At 39.9% G+C, this 20865-nt stretch overlaps 1 protein-coding gene across 2 annotated transcripts; it reads right to left on the minus strand.

Annotated features, from left to right (window-relative positions):
* Positions 1-2761: 2761 nt before the first annotated feature.
* Positions 2762-17280, minus strand: tspan11 (tetraspanin 11). Of its 2 annotated transcripts, XM_035679342.1 has the most exons (9): positions 17145-17280; positions 14227-14334; positions 12179-12370; positions 10139-10213; positions 8915-9019; positions 8244-8402; positions 7484-7570; positions 6248-6368; positions 2762-4333 (listed from the first exon to the last, which is right to left on the minus strand). In XM_035679342.1, the coding sequence occupies exons 2-8, from the start codon at positions 14311-14313 to the stop codon at positions 6294-6296; spliced, it is 780 nt and encodes a 259-aa protein (XP_035535235.1). In that variant the 5' UTR covers positions 14314-14334; positions 17145-17280; the 3' UTR covers positions 2762-4333; positions 6248-6293. The 2 variants fall into 2 exon arrangements, with proteins under 2 accessions (XP_035535235.1, XP_035535243.1); XM_035679350.1 differs by lacking the exon at positions 6248-6368 and having other exon boundaries at positions 2763-4333.
* Positions 17281-20865: the final 3585 nt, after the last annotated feature.

Below are 20865 nucleotides of genomic sequence, written 5' to 3' on the forward strand. Positions count from 1 at the left end.
GATTTATGTTGGCGTGCTGGTCTTCAGGCTCCTAAGCCTTGACGTCCAGTGCTGAAGTTATCTACACACGCCATCTCCTTCCCTACGCCTTTGATCCCTGTAGAAATCTGTCAAACACATTTATGGCCAGAGATAATGTGTTGCAGGCCAGACGCAAATTTGTTGAGAGGTGAGTCAGAGTATGAAGGTAATCGTAGATTTACAAAACCAGTTCTGATAAAGAACTTATCCTGTTTTGGACCGAACCAGGGCCTGGACTTGAGTTGCTAAAATTCATATTATAAATTGAGAATAAGTCACAAAATGTAGTTATTATGCTGCAGGTACAAGATGGTGAGAGGTTAAACACTGGAAAAAATGGACAGGTACACTCTGTTATAGTATTTGATTTTTTTTTTCTAACACACCTAAAGTTTGTGTACAAAATGTAGCCTCCTTGAGACCATGGTTGATTGTCATGTTGCTTTGAAGTCCATTTTCAGACCCCTTTAATATGCTAAATGACGTTCAAGCTAATTTGACCCACCTTTGTAGCAGCACTTGTAATTTGTATAGACTTAACTTCAAAGTCCATCTCCTCTAAGTGTTTACATGCAAGCAGGTCTAGTCAGCTGCAATGCCCAGACAAAGGCACAATCCTTGAGACACTGATGTAATTCTAGTTTCAGTTCAGGACAAGACACTTATTGTGTCCCTGATCTGAATGCAGACATGTAGACAGAGGCGGTTTCAAGAACCATGCTAACACAATGAATCCCTAACCACACGTGTACACCTTCAGGCTTGTTACATTCAGCACAAAATGCGTTACAGAAGTCCTTTCCCACACATCTATTATGCAAAAGGCGCCGCACTATTCGATCACCCCAACTGTTTCTGCACATATTAAACACAGGTGCGCTTACTGAGACAATAGCCCGTGTTATGCCAGAATCTGCTTTACGAGAGCTCAACAAATGCCTTATTGACACAGAAAACCCATAACTCAAGTGTGTGATAGCACACTGACATGCAAGGGGACATATACAGAACATTATAGAAGTAAACGCATTCATCTAGAATTCAGAGATGGCTTCAGTACATTTTGTTTTTGCTCATTTCTAGAATGCTTTGTGTAATCCTACACGTAAATCTGCAGGTATTCGTGTGTATTATACCTTATCTCTGCGCATGCGAACACACGTTTGCAGTTGACAGATAAATGACATTGCAACATGTGTTCTTTGGTAACTTCTTGTGCTGTCCCACTGAAATATCACCCCTACGGCTACAATGTGATGAGGATGGAGGGTGTAAGTTGTGTGTGCGTGTGTGTGCGCCAAAGAGGCCTCGACACATGGGAGTACTGAATCTCCAGCTGCTCCTAATTCTCTCTCATGGGTTTCTTCTGGCAAATGGTGTTAACCGCATGCTAATGTGTGCAACCTCTGAGTTGTGCGTGTGTGTGTGTGTGTGTTTCTATCTTGTCAGTATCAGTGTGTCCTTTTTCCTGCATCATGGTTTCGTGTGACATCTGCAGGAAATGAGAGCCATCCTCCTATAGCTGATGAAGACAAAGGGACTGACAGACTCTATAGGCTTGATGAAGCCAAAATGTTGGAGAACATCCAAACTCTTTTAAAACTTTGTTCCCCTTTTCCTAAATGGGTGACAATGATAGATCGCTCTGAACCAACATAGTGTCTAAGTTATCTGGAGCTATGGGGAAACAAAGAAAAAGGAAAAAGTCAAGCTTCAAAGGCAAATAGTTGGGTCATATGGCAACAATATAGCACAAACAATAATGCCCAATCTATGTGCATGGCATAGCATTTGATGTATGCAGAATTTGCCTAAACAAGGCCCTAAAACCACACAAAACTGCACTAGCGCTTTGCATTCATGAATAAATGTGGTTCGAACATTGGGACCCTACAAGACTTTCCCATGTGGAATTGTGGGAGACTCCACGTGAACAAAGTGCTTTCACAATGTTCTCTTACTGAAGCCCACACTCTCCATGATGATGATGATAAGCAATCTCAACCTGAGATCTCACTCCAGCTTACATTATCGGGCAGGACTCTGACAGTGCTTTTTGTGTATTGAGTAAATACAAAGAGACAGGTTAAAAAAAAAAAAAGATTTACATGAAATTGTGGCTGTAAACAGAGGCTGAGAATAGTTAGGATCATTTTGGAGAGTAAACTGGATTTGACGTGAGTGTAATCAGAAAGCACTGTTTATGGAAAATAGACAAGTAAATCGTTTTTAGCTTTTTAGCACTGCTTGCTTGCTGCTGCAGTAAGTAACAGAGTGTGTTCGGCTCTCACAGGTCATAACACAAGAAGACTCCTACAGATTATATCAAACATGGTCTCTGTGAGGCCCTGAACAGATTAAATGTGCCAAAATGTAATCTTTACAAACATGACACTACAAGATAATAGGTATCCTCTGATGTTAGGGAATGCCATTTTGCCATTAACTGGATTTCAACCATGTACCACTGCAAAAGGCAAGTCTTTGTCTCCCTCTAGTGGTTTCCTACTAGCAGCTGCCATAACCCACAAATATGGGTTTATATAGAAATGTCAGATACATCTATAAACAGATTTTAAAGCCCTCTGGCACAAACTGGTTCTCTGGCCTTAAATAAATAAACTGACTTCGCCCCCATGATAATCTCATCAACTAGAGCACTGCCAAACAGCAATCATGGCATCATAGCTGCCTGTCTAAAACGACTCTTAAATATTTGTATTTCATTACCACAATGCAATTTTCTTAATGCAACACCATTTAAACATTTATTTATGAGTTTCATATCAATGTTTTAAATAGCACAGTCAGTAGTAGAGCACATGCCAATGTTATATCATTATCTCATCAACAACCACATTAGCACCCTTCATTTCTAAGTCAGTTGGGTGGGGGAAAAAAAAACAAAACACAAATCCTAAGAGATCCCTTTACAGAGTGCTGGGTCTTGGCAATGGTGTGTATGGTTAAGGATCCAGAGGTTGATGTATTGCGCTTACTTATCAATCAACAATAGCTGAGCCAGACTTACCACATCTATAGTGGCAACAAGGCCACTCATTGTTCCTTATGTAATAGCTATGGGAAAAGGGATGACAAGTGATGGATTAGACAGTGAAAACAACAAAATCCTCGATTTCTTTGGCGCTTAGAGTCAACTTCTCCACTGTAGAGAATGAATCCTCATTGTCTAGGAAAGTATGGAAACAAATCTAAAATTCAGAGAAGGTAATGTGTGTTAATATTGCAATCTGCTATCTGATGTATATGTATCTTTAGGGTCACATAATGAGATAAACAACAGATTTTGTTGGATTGTGAAATTCTGAATTTCCTACTATCAGAATCAAGTGCAGCATATAGTTACACACAGTATTGTATGTGACCAGTGCCAACCACTAGGTGGAGTCATACATTCAGGGATCTGGCAACCACTAGAGAAAATGACTCTTCTTCCTTTACTTATTAGACGGTCTAGGAACATCTTAAAGTTTGTAGCCATACACTTGAGTGTTACCATTGAGGTTCAGTTCATTTAAATAACTATCACACAGTGCAACATTCAGTGCTGCTATACAGAAATATAGACATAACTACAAATATAAATATAGTAAACTAGATTTCATTTGCTGCCCTTTGTCACAGTGCATTGTCAGCTCCCTTTTAAAGATTTCAGGCACATAATTGATAATCATTTAGCAGAATTGTGAAAGAGGCACATTGTGTTCAAAAAAGATACAACAATAAATTACCTTTCTTCATTAACAGTGACAACACCATGTGTACGCCATGCCCTTGCTCAGCTTACTCAAGTACTGGAATGGTCAAAAAACACTAACATATAAATGCACAGTGAACAAGACAGATCAATTTGGATAATCATTAGTTGAACAGAGCAGGATGCGTTATGAGTATGTATGCCCCCTTTCTTTTGTCCTGCTCAAACTAAAGCATGCATCTAAGCCAAGGCAAATAGACAAATGCAGACTGGCATTTTGTTCCAGTAGATCACAGTCAGATATCAGAAATGTAAAAGCTTGTATTGAAGTATATTGTAATGTAAGTGTAATACTGTAGAAGAGGAACCAAAAATCAGCCCGGTTGGTCAATTGTACAATTTGTTTCTGCCTGCAAAAGTGTCTTGGCTTAGATCACAAGGTAAAAGTTCAAGATTCAGAGGTCGAAGTTTAGGTGTCAGAAGGTCATTGTTCCATCTGCCTGTTGAAGGTGGGGTGTTGAGGACCGGGCGTGCTCAGTAAGGTTCCATCTTGATCCTTCTGTACAAGCAGCTGGTGAACACCATCCCGCAGATCTGAAAACAGGACGTGTTAGGTCAAAAAGCACTGCTCAGTCACCATGGAAGACTGCAGGAAGCCGGAATGCTATTGACTCTGAGGACAAAGATGAGTTTAAGGTGATGGGTTAGAGGGTTAATGTATGTAGCTGGTTACTATGGGGATGTCAGGGGTCAAGCAGCCCTTATTGCAGCGACGTGTGTGCACAGGCTTGCATAAGCAGATGCAAAATAAAGCACTGGGGTCAAAAAGAGGATTTATGCACGAGTTTTCATCTAAGTAGTCCGTTTTCTTCACAGCAAACAAAAAAACTTAATAAACTTAACTCCAAATAACCTGGTAACACAAAACATGACTAGTGCGTCTTCAGCCTTAATGCTAATGTTCAGAAGTTCTTATCAGACTATCATGTTGTATGTTACCAATTTCACAAATAAAACCACATCAATTAGACTCCACTTGCAATGTCCCTGACAAACATGGTTTCAACCCAGAAAAAGCTTAACTGTTGGACTCATTTCCCGCCATGCAACTGAATGCTAAAGCTAGTGTTTGTGTAATAAGGGGAAAAACCTAAAGAATCAGGTTTAACACCTAAATGATATTCCAATAACAATAGACTGTTATGCTGTTTAAAATTAATCTGGAGGGTTTTACATTTATGAAGACACAATATCTGATACTGCAACCTCTCACCTCGCACCAGGATAAGCTCATAGACGTGTGCAGAATCTATAACACATGATTTACAGAAGCACTATGCTATACACCACTATAGAAAAGGCCCAAAAATAAAGAGAGAACCGCGAGAACAGATATTGACCTAAGCCAATGGGCATGCCAGGCTTGATGGATAAACAGACAAGGACCCAGATTCAATCTTTGAGTCTCTAAAAGCCCTCAGAGAAAGCCTTATCGAGCGAGTCAGCATTGCATATTGATTCATCGCAATCTCTCTTCAGGCAAGTTTCCAATTTTTTTTCCCTTCTCCACCACCACCAGTGATGGATACATAACATTCTGGTTCAAAAACAATGGCATGAGAGGAAAAGAGAGAAAAACAGCCACTCTGCGCTCCTGTTTCCTTGAAGCCTAATTTGAGAAGGGTGTATTGATATAAAAAAGCAAGGATGTAACAGTGTAACAAAAAATGAAAAAAGAAAAAAATAATACCAGTTGGCAGTTCCTGTCAATCACTAGTCCTTGAATCACTTTTCAACAAGCTCAATTATTATGATCATGTTTATTTAAGATTGCAAGTAACTATAGCAACAACACTAATGCTCTCCCGAATAATTATGTACTAGGAGGTGTCTGAATCAAAAAAAGAACACACACAAAAAGTGTACAGTGCATTACCTCTTTTGCCAATTTCAGTAATCCATCAAAGTAAATGTAAAGTAAGTAAATAAAATAGAATTATCTACAAAATGATTATCCAATCTGTCCCCAGTGGTTACCATCTTACTCCAAAAATAAAGTGAAGCCTGATAATAAGGCTTGAATTTAAAATAAGCTGCCCTCAGGGATATACAGCAAAACCTTGGTCTATAATGTAAATTTTACTGTAGGTGTTTCTCCCTGTCTTGTCAGCACAGGTATAAAATAAGGCACTAATACATAAAGCTACAGAGCGTTACTCTTGCTAAAAACATAATTGTGCAGAAGCTGTTAAGTTTTGATTAAATGAGCCATTCTCATGATGTGTTTGACTTTTGTCACATCCTTATCAGCCACAACAGCCCGTTATCACAACAAGCAGAGCAGCCATCTGCAATATACAGCCAAAGCCAGGCAGCTGCATGCTTAAGAACATAAATATGTTCATTTAGTACACATGTAGCCCACAGATTTCACATTTAACACAGAGCGGACAGTCACACAAGGACAAACATGCAGTCAGATATCAAATTTCCACAATGCCCTCCAACCTTGTCTCTCCAGTTGATTAAACCACAAAGCCGGTCTAGAGCTAAATCACAATGTACCGAAGTCCTCTTCTTCTTTATAGAGCAGATAGATAAAGCAGGCTGTCAAGACTGCCCCGGCCAGCTACACCACACACACACACACAAACACACATTGAGACACACAGTACAATTCACCATAGACAGGTTAGTGTGGTACAATAGACACATGTAGTTTGTGCCATAAATTAAAGATGAAAACTAGAGCTAGTCTGAGTTAAAATGCATTTCAACAAATCTACTGATTTCAGTCAGACAGACAGTGACTACAGACAGGAAAATATAGCAACATTAAGACAGACTGGAACAGCTGACAAAGACAAGACATACAGTTAGCCTAGAGTACAAAAAGAAATTAAATATATGCTTGGATTTAAATGTGTTAAATAATGCTGAACAGGCTCAGGTAGCACATTGGATTTTAAATCCTTTTCTCCAGGAATATATCTATATATATTCAGCAGCACCTCATCTATATGTTAAGTATAATCCCTTCAGATCATTTGGGGATTAAAAAACCTGTCACTTCCTCAGGCATCAAGGAGATCACAGACTGGAGATTTCTCATCTTTTACAGTACAGAACTTCCGGCCTTAGGTCAGCAGCAGCAGGTTGTCTGGCCTTATTCTCAGTTCCCTGCCTGATGAAAACTGTTGAGCCTGAACAGCATGTAAACTGCTGGCCATTAAAGGACATATCAGGCTTGCAAATACCACTGGGAAGAATCAATGCAGGTTTGTTTGGTCTCAAGTTTCCCTCAAGTTAATTTACAAAGAGGTGGTGCAGAGCTATAAGAGGACTGTCATCCAGCACAGAATTGTAAAAAGGCAACCCTGTTATGTCTGCTTGGGCTCTGTAAGGCTTAAAAGCTCCAGTCCATCTCAGACTGGGAGAAATCAAATAACAGAAAATAACAAAATCAGATAATGATGACTGAGAGACTAGAGTGAGATGAAAAGAAGTGTCCATTTAGAGGTTGTTTACATGCGATGGTACATTTTCAGTAATGGGGAGAGTAAAACCCATCTGGGTTTCCTAAGGTTGTATTTAACAAAAGAGCACCATTTAATTCAGAAAGGTTAAAGCCTCATCTCTCTTTAACCAATTAATAACTGGGCTGAGTAGTTTACTCAGGATGAAGACGAAGCAGAATAGCATTCTGTTTCTTCAACAACTATTTGAACTACATATTTTACTTACCTGCAGACAAGCCACTCCTATTCCCACAGCACCAATGACTAACAGGTGGTCTGCCAGAAACTGCTCCAGCTTCGTAATGCAACCACCCTGCAGAATCATAGGCTGAACGTTAAAAAAAAGACATAAACAAACAATGCATACTATTGTAAAGACATCATATATAATTGCTGCAGCAAACAAGAAAAAACTAAAACACTTAATAATAAATGTAGTAGATAATATAGATAAATAATAATGTCAAAAACAACATTTTCCTTCCATCCCAAACACTAAATGGATATATTCATCATCCATAGCATGTGACATGGTGTTCCTATGTTTTTTTTGTTTGTGTTTGTTGGTGTATCTTTATGTTTACTCCTTTGCACATGATGCAGGCAGTGTACTGTGAGCGATAAGAGGGGAAACGGAGCGGTTTGACAAGGAGGCGGAAAAACTTCACCTAAGCAGCACGGATGAGCATATCAAAACCTCATATTTTATTCATTTCCAGAGAGCTCATTTTATCAAAGAGGAGAAGTTTCAAACTACAGTCTTTTCTGTGTCTGTCACTAGTTTAGCTGTAGAAGGGAAATATCAGGACATGGGAAAACCTCAAAATTACTCTAGTGATACGGTCTTACGGTGGCAAGCAATGTCCAGTGATTATTTTTGTCATTCAATGGTAAATTCCATAAATGCTACGTGACATCTGAGTTTGACTGGGCACGGTAGTTGTCATTTCTATCATTTATATTTCCTAAATGTTTAGTCCACTGACCTCAACCTTGTAAATGTTGGAGGGATGATCTCTTATCCCACAGTGAGGAGTGATGGTTTTACAGCAGCTGTCAGGCACCACCCTGCCTTCTGCCGGCTTTGATGAAATGTACACACTCAACATCCAGTCATGGGAGTTGTTGCTGCCACAGCACTTGAACTGAAGAAGGAAAAAAAAAAAAAAGGAAAGTTTGGTTTCGTTACGTCAGGCACTGTTAGAAAAGTACAAATCCCTCTTTTTTTTTGGAATAATTAAGTCATCTTTTTTGTTTAGTTTAACACAGATTAATTTAATTGGCTCAAACTACTTCCTCAAATCAGTATTCTGCTGTAACTTTGCAGCTGGTTCTTGTAGCTGAAGGGAGTGTCTATCTCCTTCCTCTCAGGGACTTGGACAAAATTACTTTAGCTCTGGCTATTACACCAGTCATTTTTGGAACAATACTTTAAGCAAACCCCAATGGATAACACACAGCTATGAGCAATTTCTTCTACTGAATTTCAGCATCATTTAAAACTACTTCACACACAGTAGCTGAAGACTCTGTTATGGAAAATGACTTTATAACAAGCGCGACTATACATGACCAGACTAGCTGAAGAAAAGAGCAGCATACTGATTTTACGTAAGCCAAACAAGACCTCAGAGGCTTTTGTAAATCTAGTCCATACATCCTGTTGTAGTCTGTCCACAGCTAATGTGATGGCCTCCTTCCCTGGCTGGGCATAGTTCTCCGTCATAGTCTGGTTGAGATGCTGCTTCAGCTCCTCACTCAGCTAGAAATTAAAACACAAGACGAGAGACACCAGTGAGAAACAATGTATGTGAGACGGAGAAGGTAGTGTGGTATTTATGGGAAAGAACAAAAATACATACAGGAAGAGGAAAAATGTAGAGGAGCAAAGACTATATGGAGAGAGAATTGTGAAGTGATACAAAAAATATAAAGTGTCTATAATTTAAATATAGCTTTTGATGTGCGTATATGTTTGTGTGCACACACGCAAACACACACACAGGAAAGACGATGTGAAGCAGAGAGAGAAGATGAGAGGCCTTATCTTTAAAGTGATTCTATCCTGCGCTGAACCCTTCCATTATAATAAATCTCTAAGCTTGCCTGCAGATAGCGCGCTGCTCTTGGCAGTCCTAGCTGACTGACAGGCAGATGTTTGTGAGATAACAGGATCCTAAGAACTGTGTGTGATAAACTCCAGACGCTGAACATAATGCGCAGTGCAGGTGGCAAACGGTGACGACCCACATACACATGAAAAGGAAGAACGGCAAAACAAAAAGCAAAGCTAAAACGTCTACTTTAGTTTCTCCAGTGACTCATCATCATCCACGACCTATGAGACAGAACAAAGACCAAATGGGAAACCTTTTCATGGAGGGAGAAATTATGAAAAGGGGGTATCTATATAGATTAATTAGGAGGTACATTGCTTAGATCTTCAAATTTGACAATAATTCCCTTGTAATCACGTTAACACTTTCATGAAGAAGAAAATACACTGTTCAAGGGGTTTCTTTTGCTTTTAGGTGTTTTTCTAACAGCAGGTAAATGATATAGAGATACTTTAAATTCTGTTTTGTCCCTCCAGGAGCTTGAACAAACCAGCTAGTTTCATGAAGATCAGGCCAGTAGTTTTTCTGTAATCCTGCTTACTGCCAAACAAACAACACCGAAAACATAACCTAAAAACCTAACCTATTGGCAGAACAGCCTCACTTTCTTCCAGTGCACTGTGAGCATAGCAGAAGGCCGACAGGCAGTAAGTAAACCAGAAAATGTGAGTGAGCAAACCCTAAAAGGTCTTCAGTTAAATGCAGTGATCATTGTTCACTACCCCAAACTATAACAAAATAATGAAGTAGTAGTTTCAACTTACCCTCTGGTAATAGACATAAGCCAGTACTCCGGCCACCAGTTCAATCAAGAAGATCAACAGCAGGCAGAAAAAATACTGTGGATGAGAAAGAAGACAGAGAGTCAGTGAGAGAAGTATTCTGAGGCAACTCGTTTGAGATTTGCTCACAGTCGTGACGGCTCAATAAAAACTTCCATCAAATGTCATTGTGCTGCATCTGTCACTTCTAACGCAGATGGCAATGCTGCACAAAGGGTGCAGGCTGCAGGAATCAGATTTCTCTTGGGCATCCTTTAAAGAACTCTCCACGATGCTTGAAACCAGCTCCATTATGTATCATAATTAACTTCAAAACACCATTTTAGCAAAAACTAAATTGAGGTGATACACATTGACCATCACAGCAGCAAAATCCTTCATTTGTACTGTAGGAAAACAAGGAATATAATGAATCATTTGTGTAATTAACTTAAACTGAAAATCAATATCACAGCAGCTAAACAAATGTCAGATCTCTTCTTGCAATCCTAAATGATAAGTGCTGTTACTAGAACCGAAATGCCCAGCATAGTTATGTAAACTGTGTAGTGAGCGTTTGCCTGTTCATTAAATGGTTCATATACCCCACACTAACATGGGCCATGCCATGTAGTGCAAACAACACACAAATACAACTAATTAGGCCCGCCAGTCGCAGAGTGGGACACGACAGTTTGACTGCAGCAACAGCGCTGCTTCGCTCAAGATCATTATGGAGACAGATGCTACTACCCATCCTGTGCAACGCGGGAAACAATGGGATGGCGAGCAACGATCTCACTGAATTATTATATGACATTAAGCGAATGTTCTTTTCTGTTTTGCAGTCATCACAGTAATTATGTCATGCAGAAATGCCAGCCTGCTCTGTATCTCTTGGTAACAGGATAAAAAAAAAAAAAAAAGAATTAAAAAAAAGACACTTCAGTCTCTGTGCCTGCTGCCCACACAAAATGCTAACTTCACTCCTTTACACACACAAACTTACTTGCTAGCATCACTCATTATTTCATTCCCAAAACTAATCTATAAATAGCACATCAGTACAGTTCATATTCAACCAAAATGCACCATGCAGCTGCCTCTTCACTCCTGCGAGCCCGTTTCTCTTTCTTATTGCTCCATCCATCAGCAGTAGATAGATAGACCTATAAATAGTCCTGCAGCAGTGAACGTTCACCTTCTGCCTGCTTCTCTCCCACTGGGCCCTATCTCTGTAAAATAATGAGGACGGCAAGGGTCCTGTCAGAGCCATTTGTCAGCATCCAGTGATAGACCTTAGACCAGGGAGAGAATGGATGAGTTACATGTTATATTGTTGCATAGCTGTTATGTAGTTGTGCCGAGAAAGCAAATCATTGCGTGCACGTGGGCGAGCATCTACTGTAGCTTCCCAGTGCAGACATGACAATCTAGGACCAATTACTAACAAGTAGTACTGTCGCCCACATGGTCATTCAAATGTCCTAACTTCCGTGACAGTATGACTGTGCAGTATTTCAAAGAGGAATCGCCAACCTTTCTTCACCCGAGTGTTTGACCAAGGTTTTCTTTCAATGTCCTGCACTCCATGCGTGCCTTGAATTTAAAGGTACGACTTTGGAGACCCCTTCAGTCCATGAGTGGTAGTTTGTTTTGCATTATCCTGTATCCCAGTCCGATACAACTGCAAAGTCTATTCATTTTGAGTATGCAGTGTGTGACAACATTCAGAATACTAAAAGCTTCCAGGATGCATAATAAATGCCCCCCATGCAATTTGGAAAATGGAGGAGTTGTTTACAGAAGGAAAAGGTGAAAAAAAATATAAAATCTTTTTCCACATTGCGGTGTTCCAAAGTTGCAGTTTGATCGATCTCTATTGGCACACATTTTGCATTATTTCTTGTTAGTACAAAACCAGTAAAGCACAGACTTACTTTATCACATACATACTATACCATCTACTCCACATCTGAACAACCACAAACACAAAAGGCAGAGGCCTGAGCAGAAATCCCCTCTATGGGTCCCCTGTCTCACCGTGGACAGACAGCTTCTCTGCTCCCGGATGACAGCGCAGCAGCCCAAGAAGCCCGTAACCACCACCAGGCCGCCAGCCAGGATGAGGATATACGCAGAGACAGCAAAAGTGCTGGATGCCAGCAGGCTCAAGTAGTCACTCTTCTCCACCAGTGTCCAGACTCCCACGCCCAAAACAGCTGCTCCACCCACCTGGAAGAGAAGCGGGATAGATAGAAGGGAAGATATTAGGGTTAAAGGTTAAAAAAAGAGTTAAAACTGATATGGGTGTAGCAAACAATTTCACAGAGGAAAAAAAAATGCGAAGACAATAAAAGCATGGTATGTATGAGTCATAGAACTGAGAAAGCTGCAGATTACTTAAACAAAGAAAGGAAACATTTTGAAAACACTGAGTGTGTCATGTCAATTCAATCTTACAGAAACCACAGACAACTAAAAGATAAAAAACAACAACAACATAGCACTTAAAGGGCAGGAAGTGACAAAAAGGAAGTGAGTTCAATGCTATTAAATGAGTCACAAAAATATAACAACGTGAGTGGACAGCGGGAGGTGGTGAAAAGGAACGTAAGAGAGGGCAGAAAGAAAAGAGAGGAAACACAAAGAGAAACAGGGAGAAGTGGCCAGGCGTAAACATGTACCAGCCACTGGAGCAGTGAGACTTCAGAGGTTAAGCCAGGGCATAATGACCACTTCCTTACAAACAATCCTGGATAACAGATCCAGGGTGGCGTCCAGATCTGTTCCTCTCATCAGTTTCAAAAGGCGCATGGATAGGAAATGCCTCTCCCCTTCATCCTTCCGTTCCATTTCCCTCAAAAGCGAGATCCACAAACTCACAACAACACGTCGAACCAGGGAGGCACAGCTTGAATACACACAGGTCCCAGAGCAAGATGACTCTTCCTAAACTATTGCATATTTAGGACTTTATTGTAATGCATTCACATATGTTTTAATATATTATATACATATATTTTAAACTGGTGCGCCAACCGTGGGTGGCAGCTACTTAAACTGACATGCTTTGGATAGGCTCGGGGTTCAATCACTGACAGTATATGGGTTCAATATCATTTTATCAAATCTGAAATCCAACATCACTTATTGAACACAAATACCATAAAATCCCTTAAGTAGGCGAGATCATCACTTAAATCTGCTGCAGCCGTATCAAAGCGGATAGATTTGATATTTAGCAAGATTACCAGTTAAATGTTTTCCGAAGAAAAGCCAGCAATGTCCTTGCAAAAGATGTACTGCCCCCAAGACTGCAGTGTGTTATAATGGTGAAGTGGTGCACAAAAAAAAGAAGAAAAATGTGCTTGTAGTCCAAGGATGAGAGGGAGTCAATGCGTTTCCTCAAGAGATTAGTTTTAAGGTGGTGATAGAGCATTAACCCAAGCCTGAGGACAGAGCTTGAGCTTTTCTCTCTTTCAACTCTCCCACACACAATATTCTTCGCCTCAGACTTTGAAAAAATGTTTCAAAGTGACCCCAGACACTCTACACACTCTGTAAGAGTGTACACTTTTAGCAGCAAATTGCAGTATCATAGAGTGTGGTGCCAGAGAGCAGGTCTGACATACTGTTCCCCATCATACACTGACAAGCCCTAAATAATCTATGACTCACTTTGGGCTGAGTCCATAGCTCAACCATTTCCAAATCAGAACTCTCCTTAAACCTCTCCTTCTTTCTACGTGGTGCCTTTAAAGTCTCTCAGCCTGCGGTTTGAAAAGGAACATTGAAGCATTCCTTCTAAAGATTCCCCATTTATATATACATATAATATATCTAGTGAAAATTGGCTCCAATTACTCTTTTTTTAAAACATGACTTATGGATACCTACAGTCACTGTGAGACCTGTCAGTGTTACTGCAATGCATTTGCTGTGAAAAAAAGTTGAATTTAAAGTTTAATGCTGTTCACGCACCACGTTGCAAGTAAATAAATGACAACGTGTAATGTCAGGGTTTTTCCAATGAGGTTTTGAGTGTCGGTAGCTTATAAAAAAGGACTATATTTACAGCTGTCACTTACCCAGAAGAGAAAGTTGAAAACAAAGAGCAGGTACTTGAGACACACCGTCATCCAGTCCTCCTGTTCATCTTTATAAACTGCCGACATCGTCCTTCCTCCAGTTCAATTCTGAAAGTGCAGATTTGTTCTTAATGCAAAAAAGAGGATTATGGGAAATATAAAATTGAATGGCAAAAATGCTGAGACCCACACTTAAAAGACTTTAACAATAACCAAACTTGCATTATAACTATAAAGCAAAAGGAGAGCTGCTGCAAACCAAATGTCACACTGTGTATCTGAGGGAAAGGAAAGAAAAGGAGCAGCTAACACAAATACTGACAGGTAACTGAAGCAGTTCCAAATCAGTCAGGCAAACTCATGTCAAGGCTAAGCTTATTGTCATTTGACAGCTTTGCTTAAAACGTGCGAGAGTAATCACAGTGATTGTGTTTGCCAAAGGGATTCAGCTGCCTATCGAACGTCACAACAAAAGCTACACCCACTCCCCATTTCAGCATTTACAGTGTGCATGCTTTAAATGGTTTTCTTTTAAATTGTTACAATGGAGGGCACCCCTTACTAGTTGTTAAGTGATGCAGCATCCAAGTTCATAATACCACCTCCTCCTGTTCTCTTCACAAACTGCATCTTCAAATTATTGACAGCACTGAACGGGCCATAAACCTCGGAATCATTAACTGAGTCGAGCACAGTTTCAGTTCTGTAAATAAAAGGCTACAGGTGGAAAGCACTCAGACCCATAAAATTGATCTACACATTATCCTTCAGCGGATAGCACCAAAGGAAATAGTGCAGGGTTTGTGTTTGTTGACCAGGGAGTCGTACACGATGACGACTCCCTGGTCAACAACAGTCTGAAACGCGTCCTGTTTGTCTGGGAGGAAAAGTGTTGGATTACCAGGAATAATTAACTAGGCCTAAACCTCAGTATGGTACATAAAGTGAGTGCCTTTGTTAAAAAGGGTTGGTTCATCCAAATTACAAAAGAAAAATCTCCCATGGCACCTGGCCACGCAGAACATTTCGGTTTTGAGATACTGTATCAGCCTTCGCCCAGGTACAATGGAAGTGAATGGAGCTTCATTTGTTGCGTTCACAAACAATCAGCAATGTCATGTCTTTCCACAAAGCTTTCCCCACCCATGGATAACTTCAAGAAAAATGACTTCCAATTATATTGTCCTGAAGATGATATCTACTGTAATTGAGACTACTATTGTGTTTAAAAGTGGCAAGACGTCTTCAAACACATAAGGAATGTGGGAAGAAAATCTGGAGCGAGCAGCGGCTATTAAGAAGAGAACACAAGTGAGCTTTTCATCTTTGTTGTGAGCCGGAAAATGAAGACGGATCGGTTTTTATAACCTTATGAGTCACATCAGAGCAGCAGGCGACAGGTTGTTGGAAAATATAAAGACGTTAAAATACTAATTATAGGCACTGCGTCTCTCATTTACCGCCAATACCGGGCATGCGCAAGCTGCGTTGCTATGGATATGTGAACTATATGCGTACTGTGGGTGTTGCTGTTTGAAAGCATGGCAAACAGAGCAAAGTTTATCAAACACGGACTGAACATGTTGAATCGGACCAAACAAGAACAGCCATGGCACATTAAACATCTATGTTCATTGGATTTTTGATTGGGGGGCCATAGAGTATTGGGGCCCTGTTTCCAGGACCAGTGTGCAGGATTTAGAGGGTATCTAGCGGTGTAGTTGCAGATTGCAACTCCCTTGCTTCACTCTCACCTTCAAAGCGCAATGGAGAAACGACGGTGGCTGTGAAACGTGAAAAAAGTGGATGCCCCTATCTAGAACCGGTGTTTGTTTTGTCCCCTCTGGGCTACTGCAGAAACATGGCAGTTCAACATGGCAGACTGCATGGAAGGCGACCTGCAACGACCTGTATAGATATAAAAGGCTCATTCCAAGTTAACGAAAACACAATGATTCCAAAATTGAGGTGATCCTGCACGATTGAAAACATACTATTATATTCCATTTCTACCAAAAGATCCTCCTAAATGTTACACACTGGACCTTCGGATGTCATTTTTCAGTACTGTGAGCACCCCACACAAATTGCATTCACTACTATTGTAATGGAGTGAAAGCAGAAACCTCTGAGATGGATATCTTCAGACTTTGGCACATAAAAACCAAGCTCCATAGAAATAGAGGTAAGGGAACTGTTTTTGTTTTATTATTGTTGTAATTTGGGTAAACCAGCCCTTTAAACCTATTATAATAACTCCAACACTTCTTAGATCAGAACAGTCAAACTTCTATAGCAACACTGGTGTGGAAATTATGGAAGTACTGAAAAAAATATAAATAAATAAATGTTATACAGAACTACTTCACAATAACTCATAATTGAGGTCATTCACATTAAGACAGCTGCAGTACCAAATACTTTAAATATTAATTTGCGAAACAAAAGTCCCCACAAATTTATCTTGTTGCTTAAGCAAACATGCAGTTTTATTATTCTCACTCCGGCCTACCAATGTCATGCTGTTATTAAATTTGCTGTTTAAATATGGTCGTTTAAACAGACACCTCCTGTCAATGTGGTTATTTTTTTCCACTTTCCTTCAATAACGCTAACCGTTGCCGGTCCGGGACAGGGACTATACTCTGCCTCGGATACTGGACTTTGACCACCGCATGTGTGTCCTTCAGCGTCACAAGCAGCTCATAAATGAAGACAATATGCCTCGTTTTACGGTTTAAGACTAACTTTCTCGCCTCCCTTTTCTCCCAGGATGGGGTGTAACGCTGGAGCATCCTGGGGTAAAAAAAAAAAAAAACACCTGCGTCGTTGATGCGCAGGACAAACTTTAACCGATTTATCTTGCTGTTTACATCGACAAACTAACGTTTTCGTGGCATAGCCGAGGACATACTCACCAGACCGACGTTTAGTGAGGACAAACACAACCTCGAGTCGACGCTATCCCCGTCAAACGAGAGTGTACGGCACTGCAGTAGTGAGCGTTTTGTCCAGTCAAGCTTGTTGCTTTCAGGGTGTCCTGTCCAGACAGCAGGTTTGTGCGGATGCTGCCTTTGGGTGCAGCTCGTTTTTTTCGTAGTTGATGAGCGTTATAGGACTGCAGAGAAATCAATATAAAGAACCAAGACATCGAAATCGAGCAGCAATTTTAAAAGCAAAACTTTATATTAACTGCAAGGTACAATGAGTTAGACACATTTACTTCATGTAAACAGATATATAGCAAAATACAAAATATAGAAGCTGAGTTATATTTTGAGGATACATAAAAAATATAACTGCAGATAGGACAACTTATTAGTTTCATATTAATGTATAAACTAGTGTGTGACTTTATTTATGAATGTATTAAATACACGAGGTAATATATGTGATTACAAGACAATGTAAAATTATGATTTTTTAAATTATTTATTCACTTTTATTTTACGATCTTATTATATTTCTGACCGTCCTTGAAGGCAGCGCGGTGCGAACTTGTGGAAAGGGTCACAATGTGGAGTGACAGAGAAGGAAATGGAGCTGCTACCCATAACCACAAGATAGGCTGAATAGCTCCCTGCCATTAACAGCATAACCTTGGTTACAGTGTAACCATACAGCCCCTGAAGAATTTCACAATGAGGTATAGATGAATAAACAAAGATAAAGAGGGAGAAAAGCACATACAGTGAACATAGACTCAAACTTGGTGTGTAGGCTTTTTTTTTGCAAGCCCAGTTTGTATTACAATGAATGTCTATTAATACATGAACAAAAAGAAGCCCTTGCTGTTGACTTGGATACATCTCATTGTAAATTCCAGTCTGGCTGGTAAGACTAACGATTCATTCTTCACTCTTCATTATGTAAAGAAGACATGAAATTACTGAACAGAGCAATTCTGTTACCCAAAGGGGGAGATGGTAATTTGGTATTCAAACAGTGAGTAGATCAACATTGATTTGATTGTCTAGACTTGTTCTCTTTTTTTTTTTTTGTTACTCAGGAGTCGTTTAATCACCAAGAAATGCAACTATACACAAAACCCACAAGTTAAGACTAATTTATATGAGAAAAAGATTTGTGAAATAAAAAGAAAGGCAAGGAAATGCAAGACTCTTAAGTAATAATAACTTTTTCTTGTGGTACTTAGAACCTGTTTCATGAAATAAAACCAATAATATCTTCTAAATAAAGATATATTCTAAATAAAGTAACTGAAAGATCTGGCCCCTGTCCTTCTTTTACATCACAACCCTAACCCGGCCCATATCAACATAATTCTTCATCACAGCAAGACCTCCTCTCTGACCAAAACAGACTCTTCACTATGTATTTGCCTCCTTTTCCACCTCAGTAATTCAATAAGCTCGCCAGCTATTAGGAGTAGATGATGGCTGCAGGGGGAGGAACTCTGCAGTGGTCACCTGGACTGGCGACAATCAGTCTACCAAAACAACATTACTTAGCAGAGGATGTCATCCATCAGGTCAAGTTTTTCCCAATAAACATCTTCCAACCAGCAAATAAAAAAAACTACAAGATATCTTCGTTCTGTGGGTAGGAATTTGGCGAGTTCCTGTCTTCCATTTCTTCATATTTGCATAGGTGACACATGGTAGAACAAACAAAAATGTGGTTTCCCCGAAAGCCAGCTCATTGCTGTGTCTACCTAGAGTCTCTGTGTCCAGTCTCATTCTGCTGTACTTAGTTTGCCTCTTTGTAGACACTAAGCCCTCTAATGCTTTCTCCCAGGTAGGGGTAGTACGAGCAGGGCATCACTGAGCATGCATGTCAAATACAAACAAGGAGCAGTGTGTAGAATTTAGTGGCATCTAGTGGTGAAGATGCAGATTGCAACAATTTGAATATAGCTCAGTCTTCCAAGCATGTAGGAGAAACTTTATCATATTATATTATATTACATTTCTGCCAATAGATCCTTCTCAATATTACACACCGGACCTTTAAGCATACATGATGTGCATTGGTTTGTATGCATGTGTGATTGTATGAGCAATGATCAAAGAGGTATGTGTATAGAACATTTTTATAGAAAAAAAAGTTAGAGAAAGACTTTCAGAATTTCACACTTGCTTGCAGTGTTATGCATTTATTCATTTAAATTTCACATTACTTTTGCCAAGATTTGGCATCTGTTTATTTGGATGTGTGCCTGTCTTGTTGGGTAGACAGCTGGGTGTTTGTCCCATGATGAAAGTGCGCACAGAGAAAATGAGAACTGGTTAGAATGTGTGAAAGTAATGGGGAAATACATATAGATAAAATGACGAAAAAATGTCTTGCTTGAGATTTTTAACTGATATGATGGATGAGACAAAAATACGGAGGGAATTAAAACTGTATTTTATATGTTTTATCGTTAAATGAGGGGTTTTGTATAGATCAACAGAGGTTTAAACTCCCAGACCTGCAAAAGTACAATAAACCAAAGTTTGAGCCACTTAGCTCCTGTTTGTCATGTCTGACCTCTTGTGGTCAGACTCACCAGGAAGCCACATGACAGACTTGCCTCCTAAAAGAGAGCACAATTCTAGTTAGACATGAGGAGACGAAGGCTGTGATATTTACAGCACAATTCAGTCCGGTAATGCAAAATCTCAACAGACTACGAGAATCGAAATCATTAGAAAGTACTATCAGACTGGGCCATCCTCTTTGCTTTTAGTTTGCTGGATTACGAGAAACCAGGGGGAGGTGGTAATAATCTTATTTCCTGGTCATGAGCCAACAGCCCTTTTTACAGGTGAAGCAGGAAATTGCCACAGGGAGAGCTCAGGGCAGGACCTCCTATCTCAAAACACAACCATGCAAAGAACTACAAAAAAAAACAGGAATTCTGGGGAGTCTCAAATGAACGAGACGACATCAACACAGGGACTAAGAGAAATGAGGGCACTAGTTTTATGGTTAGGAACTGATGAGCAGACAGTTTCAATGCCTGTCTGTTGGTCGGCCCACCCCACTTTGACCCAGACAGTAATATCTAAACAACAATGGACGACATTCATCTTCCCCAGAGGTTAAACCCTCTCTTAATGACTGTTTTATGACCGAATAGCCTACCTGGAAAAATATATGACATTCCAATTAGCCTTTATATTTAGTGGTTATTAGCAAATGTCAGCGTGCTAACCCGCTAAAGATGATGTACATTACACCTGCCAAACATCAACACGTGAGCTATGTCATCGTGAGCGGGCTAGCATGCTCATGTTAGCATTCAGTTTAAATCACCCTTGTGCTTAAATAGCCTTACGTAGCTGCTAGCATTTACTTTAGTGTTGAGAATTAGGCCTACGTCTTTACATCTCGTCAAAAATTTGTATATCAAGATTATATTATGTAGGATATATTAAAAAACATATGTGTAAGCTAAACTGGTGTGTGTATCTTTAACTTTATAAATGCCTATTCTCTTGGTAATGGAGTCGAAAGAGTTAAATTTGACCAGGAAGTGACTACGGAGAAGGGGAGGAGCCTATATCAGCGTCAACATGCTGAAACGAAACTGAATGAGGAGACACCCAAAGTGTGCTTTGCTTTAAGGTTTTTACACAGTTGTTGGTAAAGGTTGCTACTTTACAGGTAAGATTGAGAAAGATAATATAGTTC

Source organism: Morone saxatilis, unplaced genomic scaffold (genome assembly GCF_004916995.1).
Source record: "Morone saxatilis isolate NCDOM2014 unplaced genomic scaffold, NCSU_SB_2.0 Contig10, whole genome shotgun sequence".
Lineage (NCBI taxonomy): Eukaryota > Metazoa > Chordata > Actinopteri > Moronidae > Morone > Morone saxatilis.